Consider the following 24,772-nt stretch of genomic DNA (forward strand, 5'->3'; position numbering starts at 1 on the left):
TCAGCCTTGCAGACTTTCCGAAATTTAGTTTTTTTCCTACATCTGTTGCATACTTTATCCTCTGTAGGACAACATTTATAATTACCCACACAGTAATTGCTAAGACATATGTAAAAGACAAAGATGACTATTTCTGATCTGATCTTTCTTTCACTTGTCTCCTGTTTCCTCACAATATTCACTTCAGATACAATCTACAGTACCTTCAGTTTGGCTGCGTTGTCACCATGTTCCTCTAATTTGTGGAACAAACGTCTGATTGTTTCTGTGTTTTTAGCAGTGTTTTACATTGCACTTAAAGTTATTTCAATGCCAAACCATAATCTCTCTTGGATGTTTTGGCTTCTAGTCTTTTCCATAATCTGGTCTCTCAACACTTTGTCATAGGTTAAAGTCTTAAATTCAAATGACGCAGCCAAGATTCTTAAGGCTGAAATGTACTCTTCAATGCTTTCTTCATTTTTCTGAGCTCTTACGTAAAATTTGAATATTTCCATAATTGCCTCAAGTTTTTATTTTTTTATAACCATTGCTAGATGAAGGTGCTGTATTTCATATTAAAAACAACAATATTGCCTGGATTTTCTAAAGGAGATAGAGTTTTGAGCTCTCAAGTCCACACCCCTTAAAGCATGTTTTACTAAATGGTTTCCTTTATTGCAGGCAATCTTCACCCTCTAGCACTTTTGCATATGCAAGAAACACTGGACACCATAATTCACAGTTAATGGGTGGCTCTCTCTCTGTTTGAAGAAATGAAGGTTCAAGCTGTATTAGGCCATGTGTTGCATGAAATGCACAGCACATAAGATGCAATACTATCTAGCCCAAAAACGTACTTTACTTTCAGTTTCTGAATCCTAACATCTATGTTTTGCTGTATTGGCACTTTACCAAAATGTTCTGTTGTAGTCTGAAGTGAAATTTCAGGATTACAGACACTGGATGCATTGCATTTTCCATATATGCAAAGAGCATGTCACCTTGCTTTGCCAACAGATATATAGAAAACTCGCTCATGGTCCTGTATGCAGACTCAGTCTTACTGTGGCCAGTTAGTTTACCCTTGAATTAAGTGGTTATCTTACAATAGTGTATTTTCTTAAAGACTGCTTGATTAGACGTTTGTGTACAAGGACAGTGGAATACTGTTGCAATCAAAATACCAGACAACTTAAATTTGGTTCGCAAAAATCATTTATTGTTTTGTTAGACTTTGATTACTAAGAAAAAAACTTGTAAAACTGTAGAAAACGTTTGACCTGTAATTACAGTGAGCAGGTCCAGAGGCTATACCTCCAAGGTGCCAATCAGGAAAAGGGTGCCACATTCTCCTGGCATCTAGGTTGAGAAGGTGCATGCTACGCATATGGATTGTCTGGGCAGCCGCCTGGATAGATGCCCTTAGGTTGTCAGTTAGATGGACCCTAGCAGTTCCTCCTGCTTTTGCTCAGTGCACTGGCTTTAGTCATTAATGCAGGAATGCTGACCTTGTATGCCTTTTCAACCCAGTGAGCGATTCTAGGACCACAAGCAACTTAAGGAGAGTGAGAACTATGATGAGGGCATTGATATAGACAAGGTGACACTTATTTAGACTGTGTCTACTTATGCTGCAGAATCTAGGACAAGTTTGGGGTTGCGCCACTTTGGACCTGCCCTTTACCTCCCTCACACTGACACAGTGCAGCCCGGGCATACCAGAGGCCAACCTTATTCTTTGTGCATGGCACAGGCCTAGATCTGCAGGTTCTGCATTACCAGTCCCCTAACAACTCTCCACCTCAAGCCTGTACCACAGCCACAAGTCACTACTCTGGGGCGCATGAGATGTGCTCATCTGCTGCTGTATTGCTCTAACTGTTCTTTGTAATGTGGAGACTTGTTTCTGATGTATGTTTTTCACCCCATATCAAAAACAAATCCCCAGCAATTCCTTTGTACGCCACTAGGTGGTATCATGCAACTCCACATCAAGGCTGTCCTGCCCGGAAATAACACCAGCACCACACATATGTGCCTCCCCCCCCCACTTCTTGGAACTGAGATCTGGAGCTCGCTCCCTTGCTTTTCTGTCTTTTGTCAGGATCAGGATGCTATGTGTATGGCTAGATAATGTGGTAGAGTTCAAGAAAGCTCTTGACTCGCTTGATTGGATGTACCTTTTCCAAGTCCTTAAATGCTTTGAATTTTGCCCAAAGTTCCACCAGTGAACCAATCCATCAGTAGATTTTTAGAGCACCACTTGTTACCCATGAGGGTATCCAGGCGCTGGTAGGGTCCAGTTGATTGAAAATCTCTGAAAACCTGGCTATTGGGCCAGAGTTATAGAAGAGATTGGGAGGTCCGTAGATGAAAGGGTAGCTTGTTCCAAGTCTTCCCTGCTAGGTAGGAGAAGAAGCAATCTCTGCATTTGCTTCATCTGATGCGGGGGGTTAAGGGTTATAGAAAGGGACGCAGAGCGGAGTTGTCTGGTGGGCTGATGGAAGTTCAGGTGTGGTGGTTCAAGTAGGCGGGTCTGCAGTTGTGTAGAGCCTTGTATGCATGCAATTTGTTTTCTGTAAGGGAGCCAGTGGAGTTCCCTGAGGTAGAGGGTGATGTGGGTTCCTCTGGGGAGATCCAGGACGAGTCTGGCTGCAGCAATCGGTCTGCTCTGTAATAGTTGAAAGAGGTGAGCTGCAATCCTTGCATTGAGAACATTGATGTAGGCAGTCAGCTGGAGATGAGGGCCTGGATGATAATGCGTCTGGATCTTTGGAGTAGACATTTGAATATCTTAGGAACTATGTGGAAGATGAAGCAGGAGGAGAAGACTAATTTAACAGGAGTTGTAATAGTTCGCTTGTTGTCCAGAATGATGCCTAGGATCATAGTGGTCAGTGGGGGGGTAGGAATAGGTCGGAGTTCTGAGAGCCATCAGAATGCATTCTCTTGGGAGCTTTTGTTTCCCAAAATTAGTACTGCTGTTTCATCTGTTTTGAGCTTCAGGCAATTGTCCTTCATCCAGTTGGTGACGTCGGTCATGCAGTTGTTGAAGTTAGTCTTGGTGGTGTCTTCAGAGAGGGAGAGGGTGAGTTGTGTGGCGTTGACATAGGATGTGATGCGGAGTCCTTGGGTTTTGGTGATGCAGGTCAGAGGTGTCTTAAAAGAGTTAAAGGGGATGGGGCTGAGCAAAGATCCTTGGGGTACTCCACAGAGGACATCCTTGGGTTCGGAGGTGAAGGTGGACTTTTTGTGCTCTTCATGTGAGGAAAGAGGTGATCCGTCTGAGGGCAGCTCCTTGGATGCCTATGTTGTGCGGCCTTGTGATGAGTGCTTGGTAGGAAGACCATATTCAAGACTTCCAAAAGGTCTAGGAGGATAAGATCCTCAATCTCCCCTCGGTCGAGTAGGGCTTGGATGCAATTGGTAGCTGTAATGAGGGCTGTCCCAGTGCTGTGATTTCTGCAGAATTCGGATTGGGAAGAGTAGAGCAGGAGGTTCTGTTCCAGATGTGAGGGGAGTTGTTGGTTGATGGCCTTTACTAATACTTTGGGTGCAGGGAGATCGGTCGGTAGTTGAGTTTGCTGCGGTCTGCCAGTGGTTTCTTTAGTAGGGCGTTGACTTCTGCATGTTTACAGTCCTCTGGGAAGGTGGCCATGGCTATTGAGGTGTTGAGCAAAGTGGTGATTATGTGGCCAGTTCTGGCTTTGCCTTGGTTTAAGATGTGATGAGGGCATGGGTCAGTAGAGGCCCCTGAATGGACTGAGTTCATGATGGAGGCAGTGTCCTGTGAGGCGAGCTGGCTCCGTTCGGTTAGTTTGGATGTTTGTGGTGGTAGTGAGGTGCTTGAATTAAGTTGGTGGCCTTGGGCTGGGTTTGATGTTTCGGGATAAGTTGGCAATCTTTTTGAATTAGTGGCCCAAATATTTACAAACTTGGTGACTGGTTTGGGCTTGGGGATATTTCCCTATAACCTGAGGGTCTCCCAGACAAGCTTTATATGTTTGGGGATCAACATCACCCAGGGTAGATAGTTCTGCAATAAAACCTCAAGTTGAGCTTGGGGAATTTCAAATGTGTACCAAAAAACAGTGGAAATGTCCCCTTTCTTGGATGGGCGTGTCTCTATATTTAAAATGATTACATTACCTAAATTTCTCTACGTCCTGCAAAAGTTCCCATCCCGCCTCAATAGTGCCTGAAGAGGTTTTTGATAATAAAGATAGGACTCCTCTTAGATGTGGGAGTATCTAGAATAGGCCTTCAAACGTTGCAACATTCAGTATGTAATGGGGATTTTCTCTCCCAACTATACAAACCTATTACTGGGCTTTCCAGCTCCAATTTATTAATAATTGGGGTCTTTGGCAACCAGAATAGAGAGGGCCTTTATAGAAACACTCCCTTGAATCCATTATGTCTCTGGAGTGTAACTTAGGACTTATTTTTTTAGCTCACCAAGTATTTTACTAGCCTGAGACAAAGTAGCAATATACTTGGGGTGGTGGGACAAACTGTCTAAGGAAACCCCCATGTGGAAAGGAAATAAGCTAGTTGAGGTGCATAAAATAGTGGGGATCCTTTATTGGGATCTCCAAGCTGGGAGACCTGATACTGTAAGGAGACATGAAATCTTCTGGGGACCTTCAGGTGGACTGTGGTCTAGCACCCGCTCAATATAAATATATGCAGCTACGACACACCTTTGAGGCAGACTGGATGGACTTGCCTAATAGCCAGCTAGAAGGCGGAATCCTACAGGAAACTCTCCCAGCAAGGAAATCATTCACCTACCGAACCCTTTTCAATATGTGAACAAACAATGTAAAAAATCTGTCATGTGGGAGGTGGATCAGGGTCAATTTGAGGATGTTGACTAGGAAGCCCTCAAATGCATCCCCAGGAAAAAGCTGCAATTTACTATAAAATTAGATTCCAAAATAGGGAGGGCACAGATCACAATGTTCAAACAGTAAAATACCGCAGAGGGGAAACTTTTCCACACAATTTGGGAATGCACTGCGATATAGGACTAACAACTGAAATAGCCACTGAACTGTCTGCTGCCCTGGACATACCTGGACCAAGATCCCCCCCCCCCCCCCCCATCATCCTAGGTATCCCATGCAGTGTTCACTTACCTAGACAATTGATGTTTTGTTTATTGGGATTTGCACTCGCAAAAACACATCACAAGAATGTGGAGCAATGCAGCCACCCTGACCAAACAAATGAGGGCAGAGGGGGTTGAGAGCTTGTATGGAAGCTGATAAAGCAATCTACGGGGGGAGAAGATGTCCGAATTAATTTGTTAAAATCAGGGGTGGGTGGAAAACCTACCATGGGCTAGAAAGGTAATTTTGAGACTCAAAAGGGGCACAGCTCACCATGTATGGCTTAATGATGCTGTAGGTGTCCGTAGAGTGAAACAGTTGGATGCGAGGGCAGGCAGTGGGGTGTAGAATTCCTGTAGCTTGGGACATATTGTTTGGGGTCAAGGACAATAAGTTTTCATGTTTACTTTGTCCTTGGGGCAAGCAGGCCCAGCCCCCTGCAGCACAAACCCTTTGGCTACTAGTTTTCTGTACACCATTATGGAGCGGTGAAGGAAAATGTCTGTTGAGGTAATATTTATGTCCATATGTTAATGCTATTCGACAGTATTTTATGGTTCATTAATGCAAAGCTTTTATTAGGGTGAGTGCTCTAAATACATGTTGTAAGCTTTGACTACACTACTCAGTGATTCAATTAAAAAAAATGTGTACGCTCGTTTGCAAAGCGTAACAATATGAAGCTACTTATAGGGCTCCCAGAATGCTGTGATTGGATACAAATATTTACAGAAGCGTGAAGATTCATTCTTTGATTTCAACATAAAATGTTCACAAAAAAACTGAACGGGGGTGGGAAAAGGTTTTGCTATATTAGTGTGAAATTGCAGGTACCATTTTCTTTGAAGCGCCATTCAGGAAAAATGTTGATGCATGCTGGTACTTACTAAAATATTCGTATTGGAAAATCAGTGAAACCAGTTTCAACAAAATTATGGGAAACATGAAAATAAACATTGGCAAAGCCAGTAGGTCCGGCATTGGTGGGCAGGCTTTTGGTTTTGTCAATGTTTGTCTTGTTTTGATGTGGCTTTTGTAAAGCTTTATTGTTGGGAGAGCTGCCAGGCCCTCACCATTGTAACAAACACTGGCAAAAGCAAAATATATTTTATTTGGTCACAAAAATCACACATTGCCACAGTAGTTCCTGGCACTGAACAAAACTACTTTGTGTGGCTATATGCTGCTTGTGACAGAGCAGATTGCTATCGCTCACAGTAAAGCCAGCTGATTCATGGATAGAGAGAGACAGAATTTTAATAAAAAGAAAAAGGTCTTGGTTAACTCAAGACCTAATTAGGGGCCCAGTTGTTAAAGAAAGTCGCAAAAGTGTACCCATGGAATGTCTTTGTATAAGTGCAGATTTTCCTATTTCATGGATTCACAAAATTTTTACTGAAGTAGACCAGGAAATCGTACTCCTAGAAAATATTTGTGAACTGTATTTTAGCACCAGCAAATATGCCAGTGTAGATTTGCTCATGCGAAAATTTGTTGAATGTTTACAAGTTCACTTTCCCTTTAACTACTTTTTCCTCAACCCTGGAAAAAGTTTTACTTCTACCCTTGTCATGAGCAAATTTCTAACCTTTCTCGATATGGGAAAAGATTAGAGAGTAGTTAGTAAAAACCCATAAAACATGCAAGTTAGTAGGTTTGCACAGACTCAAATGGGCTTTCCAACCCGGGAACATTTGCTTGCCTTTTTCCTCCAGTTCCAGAATGCAGATCTATGGAAAGGTGGCAAAAACAGGAAACCTTGAAGTACTATAATATTAGCCCTGGCAAAGTCAGAGAGGATATTTTTTTAGAGCTTTTATATAATGAGATTGCTGCCACAATTTGTGTCTGCTCTGTATAGCACCAAATGGACAGATATATATATTTTTTTTGCTGGTCAACTAGATTTACGAAGCAGCCTGTCCCACAGACAAGTAGATATATTATTAAATTCCACATCCCTGAGGAGGGGAAAAGGAGGTAAGTTAATAATCTCTGAGTGCAATGGGCTAAGGTTTCCATGTAAGAGATAGGATGCTCTGCATGTGAGTATTGTTGGTATAGAATGTAATCTATCGCATAAGCATAATTAATATAAAAAGTGGCAAGATCAATAAACCTAGGTGTTTAAGGCACTTTGGCTGCTGTCTTCTCTGCTTCAGTCCTTTTTTACACCATCCAAGTCGACAACCAAGTCCAAACACCTACCATCAAATCCATCGCAAATGAATCCTTATGCTTGCTTTGACAGCTACTCTGGCAATTGTGGTAGTGTTGAAAATTGCCCTCTACAGGGTCACTCCCAAACATTTTGCCTCTAACCTCCTACTTTTTGCTGGATTTTTGCTTGTTGGCCTTTGGATGCTGTTCAGTTTACCACTACTAACCAGTGCTAAAGTGCATGTGCTCACTCCCCTAAACATGATTTGATTGGCATACACCTGATTGGAATATTTAATTTGTGTGTAGGTCCCTTGTAGAGTGCTATTCCATATACCCAGGGCCTAGGGCCTGTAAATTAAATACTGCCAGTGGGCCTGCAGCACTTAATGTGAGCAGGGTCAAGACTCATTTGCATATAGCTGGGTCGGAACTGGGGTGACATGGCATGCAAAATAACAATGGATTAAACCGAGATCTGTGACTGGGGGTGAAAAGTTTCAACACACAGTCCATCATTTTATTTTATGATAATGCACTTATTGTAAAACTAAGTAGCACTGTAAAACATGACCCAGGCCTGCCATTGCAGCCCAAAGGCAGTGTCTCTGTCTTGTCGACTTGGCATTTAAGACCTCTAGCCAAACCTTAAATTCCCCTTTTATTACATACGTTGCCCCTAAGGTAGGCCCGAGGCAGGCCATAGGGCAGGGTACTGTGTAAATAAAAGGTAGGACCTGTACTTTTAAGTTTGACACGTCCTAGTAATGAAAAACTCCCAAATTAGTTTTTCACTACTGTGATGTATACCCTCCTATAGTCTGGCATTGGGGATTCCTTATTATGTTTAATAAGTTGTAATTCCTAAACCAGAGATGGTAGATATATCATGTTTGGTGTCTATGAACTTGTAATGATAAACCTTCTTTAATGGTAGTCTGATTTATCATTACAACTTTTAGAAAGTTGGCCTTTTCCAGCCCTTAGCCCTCTGTTCCTGCAGCCTGTCTTGGGTCACATGACTGGGTGCAACTTAGTTAGGACTTTGTGAATTCCCTCCAGTCAGTCACATAATAGTAGGATTAGCTGAGCCCTAATGGCCCATTAATTGGCTTGATTGGAGGGGCGAGAAATAAGCACAGCCCCACTTGCACTTGAATGGGCTGTGCTCTGCTACCACACAATAGGCTTATCAACCTTGTATTGTCAGTGCAGCCAGGTAGTAGCCAGGGCAGGAGAGCCAGGAAAATCCTGGAACTTCAAATAACTTTTCTCTAAACTTCTCCGAACTTCTAGGAGCAGGGCACCAGGGTATAAAAATAGGGCTCCCAGACCTACTCCTCAGTTCACTACTGGACCTGCGGAAGGCCTCTGAGGGCTGCCTTCTGTTGTGACCTGCTGTACATTCTGTCAGACTGGTGCTGTACCTAGGAGTGTTTTGTTGCCTAAAGCCTACCTTGAACCTTCAGAGGTTAGCCCTGCCGTGGAGGCCTGCAACTTAACCTGCAACCAAGAATCCAGAAGTTACTCCAAGGCCTAGTTTTGCTGGCGTCCTGTTCAGAGCCACAGGGACATAAGAGGCTCCCACTATCTTGAACCAGCTCCTGGACCCAGCCTGAGTGGGTCCTAAACACCCAAAAGGTCTCCATTCACTCCTGGACCCTTGGTTATGGTGCAAAAGGTGCCCAGATGGCCAATTTGACTTAACTTAAAGTTCATAACTCTGGTTCTACTAATTAGATTTTAATGGTTTTGGTGTCAAATAAAATATTAAACTGTTCTCTATTCTTCTAAATTGGTTTGGGATTTTTATTGTGTTGTCACTGTATTGCTGTTTATGTGCTTCATAGACACTTAACGCATTGTCTCTAAGTTTAGGCTGACTGCTTTTTGTGCTACGCTACCCAGGGTTAAGCACAGGTTAAATTGTTGACTGTTTGTGGTTCACCCTGCAGAGGATTGTGGCTGTTGGTTGACGAGGGTTCACACACCATTCATCCGCCAACCCAATTTCTCACAGACAGCATTAGCTTCCAGCTATTCTCTTATTTTTCTAGCCTCATTACATTGGAGCCCTGCTACAGCTCCTTGAGAATCATTTCTCTGGTAAAGAACATAAAATGTTAAATAATGAAGGAGCTAGTGATCACTGGGCTAAAAGCCTTGTGACAATGTACTTTGATGCTGCTGACTATCACAGTGGCTCTCTCTGAGAGGCCTTATAACCTGGAAATTCATTATGTGCCTAGTTATTTTAAAGATTGTGATATCTTACCAAATTCTCTGTACTTCTTGTGTCCGCTTCACTGCCCTCAGCAAAGGGGGAGGAGCTATCTTGCCTGGACACTGAAGATGAGAATTAGCACGATTGCAGCTACCTTAGAGGTTAGGCATCCTTTCCTGGCATGACCAACAACTAGAACGAAATGTCACCCTTCATGGACAAATTGTCTAACGATTGTTGTACCCAAGATAATGCCATATTTTATAAAGACTTATTTTATAAAGTAGTATTTGACTCTTCTCTTCTCATTGACTGTTTCACTATCTCTGCCAAAATACTTGCAAAGGTGATCAACAAACCGCTAACCCAACACCTGGAACAGAACAACCTGCTTGATGCCTTCCAATTGGGATTCCAAGCCAACCACAGCACTGAAAGCGCTGTGATCACAGCCATAGATGACATCCAAATCCTCTTCGACTGTACAGAGACTGCAGCATTGATCCTCCTTAACCTCTTAGCTTTATTCAACACTGTATCCCACCACACCCTCATTAACAGACTCCACAGCATTGGCATACAGGAGAACGCTCTCAAGTGGATCGCCTCCTTCCTCACAGGGTACACTCAACGCATCCAGCTGCCTCCCTTCACCTCCGAAGCAAAGAACATCATCTGCGACATACCTCAAGGATCATCCCTCAGTCCTACGCTGTTCAACACCTACATGACCCCACTCGCGGACATCATCAGATCCCATGGTCTCAATGTCATTCCATATGCAGACACACAAGTCATCCCATTGCTCACCGAATACTTCCTCCCCTCCCCCCTGCCACCACCACCACCACCACCAGAACAAACTTCAGCAATGCCATGACCAACATAACCAACTGGATAAGAGCCAATTGTGTTAAACTTGACTCGGACAGGGTAGAAACTCATCTTTGGGAGAAACGCATCCATATGGGACCACAGCTGGTGGCCAGCCCAACTGTGACCCACACCAACAGACCACTCGTACAACCTCTACGTCATCCTCGAAAGGCAAACTGACCATGAAGCAGCAGATCAGTGCAGTTGCCTCCTCCTGCTTTCACACCTGCTGCATGCTCTGCAGATTCTTCAGATGGATCCCAGTCGACACCAGAAAGACTGTCACCCTAGCCCTAGTGACAGTAATACATTCTATTCTGGCATGTCGATCGAGCTCCTCATGAGACTCCAGACCATACAGAACACTGCAACCGGACTCTTCCTGGACCTCCCCAGATGGACCCACATCACCCCGACCTCAGCAAACTCCACTGGTTCTCCATCCAGAAGAGATACCAGTTCAAGAGCGTCACTCACTCCTACAAACCCCTACATGATCAAGGACCGGCTTATATCAATCCCCAACTGACCTTCCATCAACCAACCAGATATCTGCGCTCCTCCTCACTAGCTCTTGCAAGGGCACACACGCCACATCCATTGCAGCTGCTGCAGTGGCCGTTCCCTCTCCTACATTGCTGCCAAGACCTGGAACCACCTGTCCCTCCACCTGCAAACACCACCTTCCCATCCAGAATTCAGGTGGAAACTCGAGACCTGGCTTTTCGACAGACATCACATTACAACCCCCAGGGTGACAGTGCTGCACTATACAAATACTGATTGATTGTTGATTTCTGACTAAGGTTCTCCAAATACTTTTGGAGGGCCACCATATGCTTGAAAATCACCTAGAAAGTAACTTACTGACAATTAAGTCGACCAAGAGTGTTGGGTACTGTCAGAATGATCAGACACAAGCAAAAAAAATAGAGAGATGCTAAACATACCACAGGCCTGTGGATTTCTTGTCCTGTCACGTGATTTCAAAATCCGAGGAAAATATTTATATACAGGATTTGAATAGTCACACTGGAGAGAGGGAATCTGAAATGAGTCAGCAGGGAATTGATATTGTGAAAGAAATTAAATCAGTCCTTATATTGGTAATGTGAAATCTTGTGATTTATGAGTTACTCAAGTAAATGAATCTTCAGTGACCTGTAATAACCTTTTCTCTTTTTTGTAGAAGGAACTTACTTTTAATTTCGGTCAAAGTAATTTTTCTGTGAGCAATTAAAAGATTGCAAAAAAAGAAACACCGCAATGCCACCCAGAATGATACGCTGGTTAACGACTAGCAATGCATCACATTCTTGGAAAAATTTCACAATCATAAGAGTGGAAAAAGGGAACAGGCTATCCTGTACCTCAAGCAGGAAACTCCAAGGCCCAGCAGTCGGCTCCGCAGGCCCAGACGCCCTCTCCCTGTATTACTGCGTGTATGGCTCCCTTATCATATGTCCAGTAAACTGTTTTTACACTTGTAATGTAATCACCGAATAATGAAATGTCCCAGAGGCGATGAGGCTCGCTATCACATGAAAAGCTGCAGGCAACATTGCAAAAGAGCTTTGTGTATTTCTCTACTGTTTGCTCCTCATATGTCCAATGCAATCAGTTGGGGTGTAAACTGTACCCATACCTCTGTCCCATCGGACAGCCTGTTCCCTACCCACACCCAGTATCTCTGTAGGGATGGGCACTCCCGAATAGTGTGTAGCAAGGTGCCCTTTCAGACAGCCATCAGAGGTGCTACGTCCCGTTTTATACAATGTTGTTCCCGTATAGTAGGCTCTGTGGAGCAGTTCAAGCTGGAGTAAGCGGAATCCTGCATGTATCACTACTCCCCTTGGGTATTGGCAAGCCTCTGTGCATGGGAGTTTGCGAGTAAGGTGGTATACATCTGGGATACAGCGTGGGTGTGAAGGGGGGGGTAGACAGCAGGTACCCTAAAACCCCATAGGTGACTCATTGTACAGGTCTTTTAAGATATCCTTGTGATTGTTGAGAATATGTTGCATTTGGAGGTACCTGAAGTATTCGTTTCTTGTCAACTCACATTCAGCCTGCAGCTCAGGGAAAGTTATCATTCCTCTCCAGACATCTCCCACAGATGTGATCCCCAGCATATCCTTCTTTTTTTTTTTTTTTTTTATATATATATATTTTTTTTAATTTTGATGTCCATCGATTCACCCTAAGCTCTTTCATGGCCTCTGTCACCTACAGTGGCAGTTCGCCAGTGTGATCCTCCTGTGCCAGCCTGTGGCCTGTATCGCTCTCCACTAGGTGGCCACCACTATGGCCATGTGTGATGGAAACCTGCGTATCCACCCCTTCCCCTGGGGAGGCATGTCCTGGAGGTGGGGGGGCGCGTGCCGGCCTGCCAACGGATATGCTGCAGATTTACTCCAGTTTATATGGAGTGCTGCTTGTCTCCCAAAAAACGTGCAGGATCCACCAGAATTTGCAGTAGGGACCGGTCGGGGTCTGCCAGGTAAAGAAGCATATCATCTGCAAAGAGTGAGGTTGGGTCTTAAAAGTTAGAGTCCCACTTCAGTGTGGATGTGGGCATCTCTGCATATCCACTTGGTGAGCGGGTTGAGTGACACTGCGAACAGTAGCGGAGACAGCGAACAACCCTGCTGGTGCCTCTTTCTATGGGTATTTCCTCTCACCGCATGATATTCACTCTCACTCAGGCCACTGGATATCTGCAACAGCCTGACACCTTTCAGGAAAGACAGGCCATAGCCCATCCTCTCCAGAACCACCATCAGATATGCCATTCCAGGGAATCAGACTCCATTTTGGCATCCAGGGATAGAAGCATCGTCGGTTCTGCAATGTCTCCCCTGTGGGCCAGGCTTCCAAATAGATGCCTGAGGTTATGCGGTGTTGCTCTATGTGGCATGAACTCCGATTGATCTACTGCCCCCAGAGATTCCACCACATGCAGCATCCAGTTTGCACTAGGTCAGCCTTGGCCTCTAATCACTCTTTTATAATCCAGTGCCTGAAGATGACACTTAATGCTGTCTCACTTTACTTCTCGGTATCAAAGTTTCATGACCCTCTTCTGTTCTGATAAATAGGCCAACTCTGTGTTCCATCTACCAGTGGCTAAAGTTCTTGGTGCATGGTCTGTTCTGGCCAGTGAACATGAGCTGGAAAGGAACAGGTGTTCTGTTCATTCATAAAATGAATGTGCAATGAAGATGTCTTTAAATCTGCCTTTATCTTGACACATTTGCTGTCTGTTCAAGGAGGTCACATGTCACTTTGTCTTTTTTTGAAGTGCTGCTTAACTTATCCTAAAAGATGGTGTTTGCTTTTTTTTTCTCTTACTACACTTAGATTATTCTGTAAAGTGAGCTTTCTGACAATCCTTGTTAAACAAAGGACTGTAGGATTTCCTTTTTTTTGACACATTCAACTAGCTTCTGAATAAATAGTGCAAATATTTCAAAATATATCAGGAATTACAAATGCACTTTTTGTAATTCAGAAGTGTGATGCAAAGATTTAAATAGGAGCAAAACAAATCAAAACACTTTACTTGCAGAAACTCGATTTCCAAACTTAACTGTTTGTCACTTGGAATCTTTGTGGCTATTTCAATGTAAAATGTGCTGATTAGAAATGGCAGTACGCTGACACTTCTTGCTTTAGGTAATTATTCATTAAAAGTGCTAATTTTGAGCCATGTGTAGAGAATCATTCTTGCCCCGCCCTGATGACAATGCTGTTAATGATGTAAGAGCAGGGTCACTGGAATTATGCAGCAGGAGAGGTCCAAATTATGCGTCTGGTTGTGTAAATTATGCTGCAAGAAAAGGCAAATTGTGCGGCATTATGAAGGAATATTATTGCAAAATGTACTGCATTATTATGTCTTTTTTAAAAATGTTAAACTTGGCAACTCTCTCTGAGCATTGGGTTCAACCCATTAGTACCAATTTAACACCCAAATATAGCAATAAGTAACAGAAAGGTGACCAGTCCAGCTTTGCAATAGGCCTTTCACTGTGCGCCAACACATGTTGTTGCATATTTAGTAACTTTTGAGCCGTTTGAACTAGAAATATATATATATATATATATATATATATTTTTTTTTGGTAAAACCTGAAGATTATGTGGCAGATGATGGATTATGTAGCAAATTGGGCAAATCTATAATTATGCGAAAAGCGCTGCACAATCGCATAATTACAGTGGCCCTGACAGAAGTCATGTGTATCCTATATGCGGCTAGATTTGTAATTATGAGTTGCAAACATTTAGTCTATCAAATAACAGGGTTTTTTTGTACAACAGGCATGCTGCACTAACATAAGAAGAAAATTGCGGCTCAGTGAATTAAAGTATTCGCATAGGATTACATAATTTGAAACCAGTTTGTGGGTCAAGAGCATTGCAGTTCGGTCGAGTAGATTATTTTAGTCACCAGACCTACAGGTCTGGTAACATTTTTATGTTTCGAGGTCTGCACGTGGAACAAAATGTGAGGGAGGGTTTAATGTTGTTTTTTGTATAAGATTTTTTTGGAGTGACAAAACGTATGTACTTTTGATATTTCTCAAGCAGGAATCTGAAACCAAAATAAGTGATGGGTTTCGTTGCACGTGTGGAAGCAGGTTTCCCATGCATAGCAGAATTTGCAGTGTCACTCAAATACCATGAAGCAGCATGTCTCCTGGTTAAGCAGTATTATCCACTGGGGGAGAATGTTCCCCCACACACACCCCAAGGGTAAAATGGCTATTGTTAGTCATAATGTCAACATTCGGGATGAAATTCAAAAAATTATTAGGTGGTGAATATTCAGTGGGACTAGTTGGGTGGGAGGTTACAAGAAGCACAGCTGTTGAACTGTTTTTGTGATAAAGTTCTGCCATGTTTGTACTATTGAAAGACATTGAGTCTTTGAGGGTCACAAAAGGGAGCAAATATAAAGCCTGATAACAGATTTTAGCAATAATATAGATCTGTCATTGGCATCATACAAATTTAGGAATTGTGAGTTCTAATTTAATTTCACAATGTGAAAAATGCTGACCGTCTGCTGGGATTTAATTGACCAAGTTTCAGAAATAATGACTTCATGATAACATTTTCTCATGGAAGTAAGTGCTCCAGAAACTGAAGCAAGGGCACTTTTTATATTTTTATTTATTTTTTAGCTATATACAAATCTTTTCTCACCCATGAGATGGAAAAATGTAATATGCGGGCTAAAAAGTTGTTCCCACAGTAGTGGGCTGATGTTAATTCATCGGTTTGCTGCAGTTTGACTGCAGCGTTCATATGAAAAACTGGAGCGCTAACATTCCACATTCATGACAAGTGTTGCTCACCTGGATGCCATATTGCTGGAACAGAAATGAAATATTTTCTCGTATAGGAGACTCCAATAAATGAGCAATAGGATGGGTTTCATTTTGTCTTGAACATTAATCTTTGTACTCTTGAGTGCCAAAATTACATTTTTTTTAAATTAATTATCTTCCCCACCCATGTTAGAAAAAAGTCCTGCACGCTGAGTGACGTGTGCTTTCAGCAGCAGAGATGTCTTAGTTGATTTCCCAGTGGTATTTTGTAGCTTCACCGCAAAGTTCTAATTAACACCTAAAGTGCTATTATTCAAAACATGACAAAATGAATACCGTGTTGCTGAGTAGATGTTCAATTTAAGGGCAGTTTTTGGAGCAAGCTGAAGGAAATGAGCCTTTAGGTGTTAATGCAGATATGAAATCAGCTGGATAGGAATGTGAGTGCAGGTATAATTTTTTTAGTCCTTTATGGCATAATCAATTTTCGAAGGATAAAAATAATTTGAGATCCCTACTTACGTCAAGCATCCCTTTCGAAATGTTTCCTCAGACTATCCATCCTGTCTCATTTAAAGCCTCCTTAATTTTAAAATAGTAACATTTTGCTAGATACAGTAGGTTTTTAATCTTCCATGTAAATGTGCAGCAGCATATTTTTAGAGGTGCAGGAAACTATTTGCAGACATCTCATTTTTTTCAATTAATAGGTTTGTGTTCCTATGGCCAGTGAGAGCCATCAAATAAGGTATTTTTCACTTCTTTGCACTTTTGTTTTTCAGTAGTTGCATTTTCATGCATGCTTGCTTCAAAATGATTTTTGTGAGTGAAATATAAGTAAATGATAAATATTTAAAAATGTTTGCCTATAAAAATGTTATACTGTGTTCCTTATAAACTATTTGATTCAAAAGTAATTAAAACATTTGAAAATTAGTAACACTGTAAATCGCGCAGAACAGTCAGGGGCTACACAAGACTTGGAAATCGTAAAAAATATAAGACAAATGGAAAGGAAAATTTTCGGTGACATTTATTCCAGGAACTTGTAATAGTGGAGATGAGAACCGTGTACCTGTACACATTGAGGTCCTTCTTATGAGTCTGGCGGTCCGACCGTCATCGCAAGGCTGGCGGTCCTAGGACGCTGCCAAAGCAGCTGTCCGTCCACCACATTATGAGCATGGTGGAGCCGCCACGGTCTGACCGCCAGCACTGCCAGGTTGCCGCCGGTCAACAGCCTGGAGTTGCCGCCGGTCTTAACCTGCCAGGGCAGCGCTGCAGGCAGCACTGCCCTGGGGATTAAGAGTCCCCTCTCCGCCAGCTTTTGCATGGCGATTCCACTGCCATGCAAAGGCTGGTGGAGATGGGGCTTCTACACTGCCCATGCACTTGGCATGGGCAGTGCAGCCCCCCATGGACAACCGTGTTGAGCTTTTCACTGCCTGAATTACAGGCAGTGAAAAGCGCAACGGGTTCTGTCGCATCCGACACACTGCAACATTGCCACCGGCTCGATTACGAGCCAGCGTCAGTGTTGTGGTGAGTTTCTTGCTGGGCCAGCAGGAAACTCGTAATGGGGCCAGCAGGCCAAAAACCGCCACCTGCTAAACTCATAATGAGGCCCTGAGTGTTTGCACAGGAAAGTGATTAATGCTAAGGCTGCCTCCTCCAGCAGCATGTCTCCCAGTGCAGGCACAATCAGCAAGGTAGTGATATGTGGGTTGATACTGTGATCCAGTTTGTCTTGGGAACTATCTGTGACTCTCCTGGGTAGCTATCAAGTGGCGAACAGCCCAAAAATGCAGTGTTTTTTGTTAGTGTACAAAAGTCTCATTTACAGTCTCTTTAATGCACATGTTCTACGGATCATAGAATTTCTTTAATAGTGCTTTGTCTTCACTGCTGCCTTTCACCAGTCCGAAAGCATCCGAATCCAAGACCAGATCAAGAAAGAGTTTGAGAAGCTGCACGAGTTTCTGCGCAATGAGGAGAAGGCCGCACTCGCTGATCTGGAGGAAGAGGCGGTGCAGAAACATAAGCTGGTGGAGGAGAAGATCAGAAAGCTTCTGGAAGAGATGGGCTCCCTGTCCCTGGAGATCAACAAGCTACAGTCCGAAATGAAGGAGAATGACGTTTCCTTTCTACTGGTATGTGCAGAGTGCATGACAGCTACAGACATTTGAAGTGTTTTCCAAGCCAAAATGTGCCATGCTAAACCTTTCATTTGTAAGGGTCAGTTTTGTGTGGCCTTGTCATTATTGCTGTGTCTAAATGCATGATGTTAAGAGCTCTTAAAAGAATACCTCTTCCCCTGATAGGTCTCCTTGGTGAAGAGTAGATCTAGAAAACCAGAAGTTGGCCAAAGAGGGCTGCAGTGCGGGTCTCAAATTGCACAGCAGTGTTTGTGTCACCGGGTATAGCCCGATTGGCCTAAAAAGGCACCTCCACAGTGGCACTTCTGAAGTTGACCAGATGAATCTAGGTAATCCGGGATCGAACATTCAAGTCCAAATTTAATATCAACAAACCACTGTGATCTGTATTCAAGGTTTATTGCCTCATCTCAGATGGCCCAGTTTTGCAATTTGGGAACATATTGTTAATTAAATAAGAACCTGACCATAGTGCCACAGGCACTAGTATATGGAGGAAGGTAAAATTATATTTTAACTTTACATGAATGTCCTTATTTAAACTTATTTTCTAAAATCTACACCTTCACCAAAGACCTCGCAGTTTAAAACCTGTGGGTTGTGCAAGCTAAAAATATTCTCTCTGAGCCATATTATTTACAGGTGCCTGGAGCCCGATCACGAGGTCGATAAATGAAGCCAAGAGCAAATGCACCTCAAGACCACCCTGGATTTGGGAGCCTAGAGTGTTTCATTGTAGAATCCACATTGAAACTCAAATGCTTGAAAAATTCCCTGCAGCATGCGTGGACCCCGGAACTCTTTCTGTATAATGTTCTTGTACGGAAAAAACATTTCAGAATGACCATCAATGATTCCATTCATGTAGAATGGAATTCTGTCAAAGTATTCATTCTCTCCTGAATTCCCATAATGTTGCTTTAGAACAGGGGTATCCAATGTTTTCTGTACTTACAGCTACTTAAGTCAACGGAAAATCGTTCCGAGCCACTAATATAAGTGTTGTAACAGTGACCTCATCATGGTTGGCTGATTACCAGCAGTGATCACATCCGTGCACCAGGCAGGGTTGCCAGCAGCAATGTAAAAATGTGTTGCCAGTTTGGAATGTCCCCAAAGGTGTAATACATGACAGCCATAGCTGCCATGCCACTGGCACCAAAGTGCAACTATTAGTAATATTGCATGATTTATTACTCAAATATCAAGATTTGAATATATTTTGAAATCCGTTTTTCTCCAAACATCAGCTTAAGCATTCTGAAATTCACACATTTACATGGTGAATTCTTGCATTTTATTTTTGGGATACATATATTAATTCAACCAGACAAAGCTTCTAATGTAGTAGGCTGGGCTGTATGCACAACTACTTCCAGGCGGGAAACTGCCTTTTCTACACGTCTGGAGCAATGTGTAGCGTACCCATGCAAGCGTTATAATGCTTGCCTGAACTACACAAATGTGTGCTTAAGGCACCATACATGCGTGGTTCAGGCACACAGCAGGAACAGCCGGGAGAGGTACGTGGCGGTCGGGTAAGTGGGGCTGGGGTGGGTGGGGGTATTTTTAAGGATAGGGAGGGGTAGATTTTAGATTTCATGGCTGGGGATGGAGGGGGGTTGGGGTGGTTTTTAGGACAGGGAAGGGTATGTTTTAGGGTTTAGGGCAGGGGGGTTGGGGTAGTTTTTAGGACAGATGGGAGTAGGTTTCAGAGTTCGGGCCGGGGGGTCGGTGTAGTTTTTAGGACAGGTTGGGGTAGGGTTTAGGGGTGGGGGGAGTTGGTAGTTTTCAGGGTAGCTTTTAGGGTTTAGGGCAGGGGGTTGGGTTAGTTTTTAGGACAGGGTGGGTTAGGTTTTAGGGTTTAGGGCAGGGGTGGAGGGTCATGGTAGTTTTTAGGGCAGGGTAGGTCTGAGTTCAGGTCCGGGATGGCTGGGTTGGGGTAGTTTTTAGGACAGGGTGGGGTAGTTTGTAGGATGGGGTAGGTTTTATGGTGGGGTTGGGTGGGGGTCAGGGAAGTTTTAAGGACAGGGTAGGTTTTAGGGTTTAGAGTGGGGGTTGGGTACTTTTTAGGGCAGGGTGGGGTAGGTTTTAGGACATGGCAGGGTAGGTTTTTAAGGTTTACGGTGGGGGGAGAATCAGGGTAGTTTTTAGGACAGGGAAGGTTTGGTTTTAGGGCAGGGTAGCTTTTAGGGTTTAGGGTTGGGTGTCGGGGTAGTTTTTAGGGCAAGGTAGGATTTAGGGTTTGGGACTGGGGGGAGGAGTGGGTCAGGGTAGTTTTTAGGACTGGGTAGATTTTAGTGTTTAGGGAGGGGGAGAAAGGGTTGGAGGGGGTGGGGTTGTATCACACAACCATGCATGCCATTTCCACATATGCCTTTACTAGGCATGCTTTTACATTGTTGTGAAGGCATGCGTGGTAAAGACGGGGTTGTGGTTCCGACCGTGTTGTTAATCCATGCATAGTTCTGTCATACAAGCCTTCCAGGTACCTGGAGAGCCACCAGTAGCTCCCGGGCTACTTGTTGGAAAAGCCTGCTTTAGAATGTCTACTTAGAGTTGAGTTGGAGCATCTTTTTCATGCAAATCCCCATTGTGTACATGGTGGAACATGCAGCCTGATAGACTTTCATTATGAATAGAGAAAAATAGCTTGCCCCTTTAAATATAAGGCTCTCCTTTTGAGCAATGCATTGTACTGGCAGTTACTTCCCAGAGTCAGTTCTTTTGTTCCGGCTTGCTAGATTAGGATCTCTGAACACCTGTTAAGGTTCTAACATCTGAAAATCTCAACATTTGTGTTAAATCGTTTTTGTACCTTTCTACTGTTTTTTAGCCCCTCCTGTTGAGTGAAGTTTTTTTTTCTTTTTTTTTTTTTTTGACTCACTAGTATTTTGAGTCAAAATGCCTTTCTTTTTCTCCAGTGAGCTTCATGTGGAAGGGAGAAGGCAGTTTCAGAGGCCTGCAAAGTCTGTGTGGTGTGCCTCTCTGTCCCACACTGTATCTGAGAGACTGATGTTTGTTTAAAAAAAAAAAAATGCCCAAAAGAATGCATAGACAAGAAAGGCATAAGGCTCGGAGGCATGATGAGTCATGAAGTCAGAAGAGGAGACTAGAAAGATCAGCCTCTTTAGGTGTGCCACCTTCTGGAAAAGACATCCCCTGAGGGAGATTTAAAGAAAGAAGGTCCGGTGGCAGAGACAAACACCAGCACCATTTTTAGCATCATAAAACGTCAGTGCCAAAAACTAAAACCTTGCCATTGAGAGGCTCTGTTCTGATGTCTTATCCTTCAAAGGATGGCTCATCAGCGACTCAACCTTGACAGACTTCTTTCCAGATTGCCATCGAAGCACTTGGAATCGTCGGCTAGAAGTAAACTTTTCCCATGACAAGTGACGCATCATGGCTGGTCCATGGAGAAAGACTTCTCACCCGCCAGTGACCCATAATCGAAGTTGAAACGTCCAGTGTTGACTTCAAAGAAACTTAGATTGACATTGACACGCTCTCCATCAATGTTTAAATTAATTAATAAATAAAGTCGTGAATTACTTTGTCACCATCTCCAGCAACTTCAAAGATCTGGTCACTGAAAATTTGTATGAAGCCATAAATGCCCTTGGTCTGGGAGAACAGCAGGTTCTTTCAACAGTAATACAGACATAAAGACAGACCATACTTTCACCGGAAGGTATAATCCCCAAGATGATTGTATCAACTTCAACAACACAAGAGACAACTGTAATGACAGCACTACCATAAGCGGTATCTAAATAAGACCACTCACCCTAAAACTTCCCATGCCAGAGGCGAAGAATTAATCTGGCAACAGGAAGTGATGACCTAACCCCTCCCAGCTCACCCCCGCCACAGTTACCCTCCTAGGCCGAGCTGTGACTTCTTACTTGGAAGAGTGGAAACAAGTAACCACACATATATGGGGTCTTAACGTCTTACAAAGAGGATATTGAATTTGTTGTAGTGAAATTTCACCACCTTTTCCACTGAAACTAACCAACTATCCTTACTGAAATATGAAACTTCTCTCCTATTACAAAAATGACCTACAGAACTAGGAGAAGCCGAACAAGAGTTTACTTCAGCTATTTTCTGGTTCAAAAGAAAAGCCAGATAAAACAATATCGACCAATATTTGATCTTTGGTTTGTCAACAAGTGTATTGCCAAGGAAAAATTAATAATGCTGGCACTTCATCAAACCTACCCGCACATAAAGGAAAGTAACTGGCTATGTGCCTTAGACCTTCAAGATGTTTATTTCCACCTCCCTGTCTCACAAAATCACCGGAAATCTTTGGGATTTCATGCAGGAGGTGAACATTATCAATGTTTTTTGCTACCGTTTGGCCCAAAATCATCCCCACTAATCTTAGCAAGGTGCAGGGCAGTAGTTGTAGCCCAACTAAGTAGAAATGTGATATTTGTTAATCCCTACGTCAGTAACTAGATATTAAAAGCAGAGGCTCAGTCAGAAGCAACACAGGATTTCAAAACCACAGCAGTGGTTCTTTCCAAGCAAGGCTTTCAAATCAACTTGGACAAAGCAACATGGACAATACACTGGCTTTTGCAGTGATGTCTCACACATCGAGCTGCAAACAGACATTTAAATGAAAGTGTGTATCCTTTAGAGGAGAGACTTTTTCAGAGAAAATGCATGTAGCAGAAACATACCAACACTCCTAACAAGTCCCAAATATGCCTGCTCCTGGGATCCATGAAATCATGCACATACATAATACTAAATGCAAGACTGCTTGCGAGACCTCTACTACAGGTTCTTGAAGACCACTGGTCTCAAAGAAGGCAGTTTTGAAGGCACCCTTAATTTCACAAAATCAGTATTAAACCCACTGGCATTGAGATGCAAAAGTCAAAATGTGGTAGGGAGTTAATTTAAAAAAGAACTGCTATGCAAACCATAGTCCAAGGTGCATTTCTATCTGGGTGGGAAGCCCACGTGAAACAGCTGATTTAAGGACTGTATACAGATAGTGAGAAGACATATCATATCAGTCTTCTAAATCTAAAATCTGTGGCCTTGGCACACCATCATCAAACAAAATCTATTCGGCAAAAATGCCATAAAAAGTACATCGTTGAATTTTCATACAGTCAATCCAATATCAATAAATTAAAAAGACCACAATAAAACTTAATATGAAAAACCTAAAATCACCCATAATTAAGCCCTTCGCTGCTAGGCCTTCACCCCCAACCCCTGGTGCTAAGCCTTTTTTTGGGTAGTTCACTGCGGTCCCCCCATAACTTTTTGCCCACATAAGCTATCCACGCAAAATGTTCTTCTTTTTTTTTTTTTTTCTTCTTTTTTTTCCCCCCAAACATCATAGGGATTCTAAAGGTACACAGGGTTTGTGAATTCCCCTGGAGGGAACCAAGAAATTAGCCTAAATACAGCTACATTTTGTGTATTTTGGGGTAGGGGGAAATGTGAGAAATGTTGCAGAAGAAAGTGTCTGTTTTCTTTCCCTGCAAGTGGCATCAACGAAAGGTTTGCAGTGCGAACATCCCCATCTTCCCAGCTTTCAGAAACAGATAGATTTGGTTCAGAAAACCACTTTTTCTAACAGTATTGCACTGTACTCGGAGATAGCCTACTTTTGTGTTCTCAACCTCCTAGTTTGTGGGGGAAACTGGTGTGGTAGATCCTGGAGAGCCAGACATTTCTGAACACTAGACCATTACGTCTGCTAGACCCTTTGGTTGTGGGGATATATAGGGTTTGTGGGTTTTCCAGGCACTCCAGGTACCCAGAGCCAATAACTGAGCTGCACCTTGCAATGGTTTGTCATTGTGTACGGGCATTGAGCTATTCATATGGTAAAATATAAATGCTGAAAAGTAGGTATCAAGGAGACCTATGTATATATGAAATGGACACAAGAAATGGAGTTTAGAAGCAGGGGTTATTTGGACACCTCTGAATTTGTGGTTACCCATATTCGAATGTGAATTAGAGGATATTTCTCAAGAATACTTTTGTCTTACACATTTCCTTACATTTGAAAGGTGCAAATGCAGAGAAATGGAATTCGTAGTAACACTTGTTCTACTATTCTGTGTTCCCCTAAGTCTCCCAAGAAAAATGGTACCTCACTTGTGTGGGTAGGCCTAGTACCCATGACAAGAACCCACTCACCAACACCCCCCCCCCCCCCCCTAAAGCGTTTTGGCTACATCAAATTTTTCCATGCAAAACTGACTCCTGTTTTTTGCAAAGTGGGTAGCTGTGGTTTTTGGGCCCTACCTCAGCCAGTACCTAGGGAAACCTAACAAACATGTACATTTTTGAAAACTAGACACCTAGGGGAATCCAGGAAGCAATGACTTGCATGGATCCCATGAGTTTATTTTTTTAAATTTATATCCACAGTGCCATGCAAACCTTAATTTGCCTGACATCACACACTTTCCTTACATTTCTGTGACGAAAACCTCTGGAATCAGCAGGTATCCACAAAATTTCTACCACCCAGCATTGCTCCACTTGTGCCAATAAAAATGCTGCACCACTTGTGTCCTGTTCTAGTGCCAGTAACAAGAACTTATCAAATCAAGGACAATGATAGCTCTTGCGTGGGGCCTCCAATTGACATCAGTTGGATCCGTTCCTGTAAACAGCAGAGGGACTTGGTGTTCGTGTGCAGAGGACGGAATGGTTCCATCCTCAACACACGAGCACCGGTGCGGAGTACTGAACCGTTCTGTCCTCCGCACCGAAGGGGTTAAGAAAGATCATATTCCCTTTGATCCATCATAGGAACTTATTTCTAGAATAGTAAAGTGAAAATGCATAATTATAATAATAAAATCAAGGCAGGGACAAGTGAAGGATATTGTACTCCTAATTATTAATTACACTCTAATGAAGCTAATAACA

The 24,772-nt window shown here is 43.0% G+C and overlaps 1 protein-coding gene across 2 annotated transcripts in view; it reads left to right on the forward strand.

The window, feature by feature from the left end:
* The window catches only part of TRIM35 (tripartite motif containing 35), a 134,269-nt gene that overhangs the window by 41,335 nt on the left and 68,162 nt on the right, over positions 1 to 24,772 (forward strand). For both annotated transcript variants that reach the window (XM_069233747.1, XM_069233746.1), the window contains exon 3: positions 17,612 to 17,842. In XM_069233747.1, coding sequence (XP_069089848.1) covers positions 17,612 to 17,842 — 231 coding nt within the window. The remainder of the gene's footprint in view (positions 1 to 17,611; positions 17,843 to 24,772) is intronic.

The sequence above is a fragment of the Pleurodeles waltl genome, chromosome 5 (assembly GCF_031143425.1).
Source record: "Pleurodeles waltl isolate 20211129_DDA chromosome 5, aPleWal1.hap1.20221129, whole genome shotgun sequence".
Lineage (NCBI taxonomy): Eukaryota > Metazoa > Chordata > Amphibia > Caudata > Salamandridae > Pleurodeles > Pleurodeles waltl.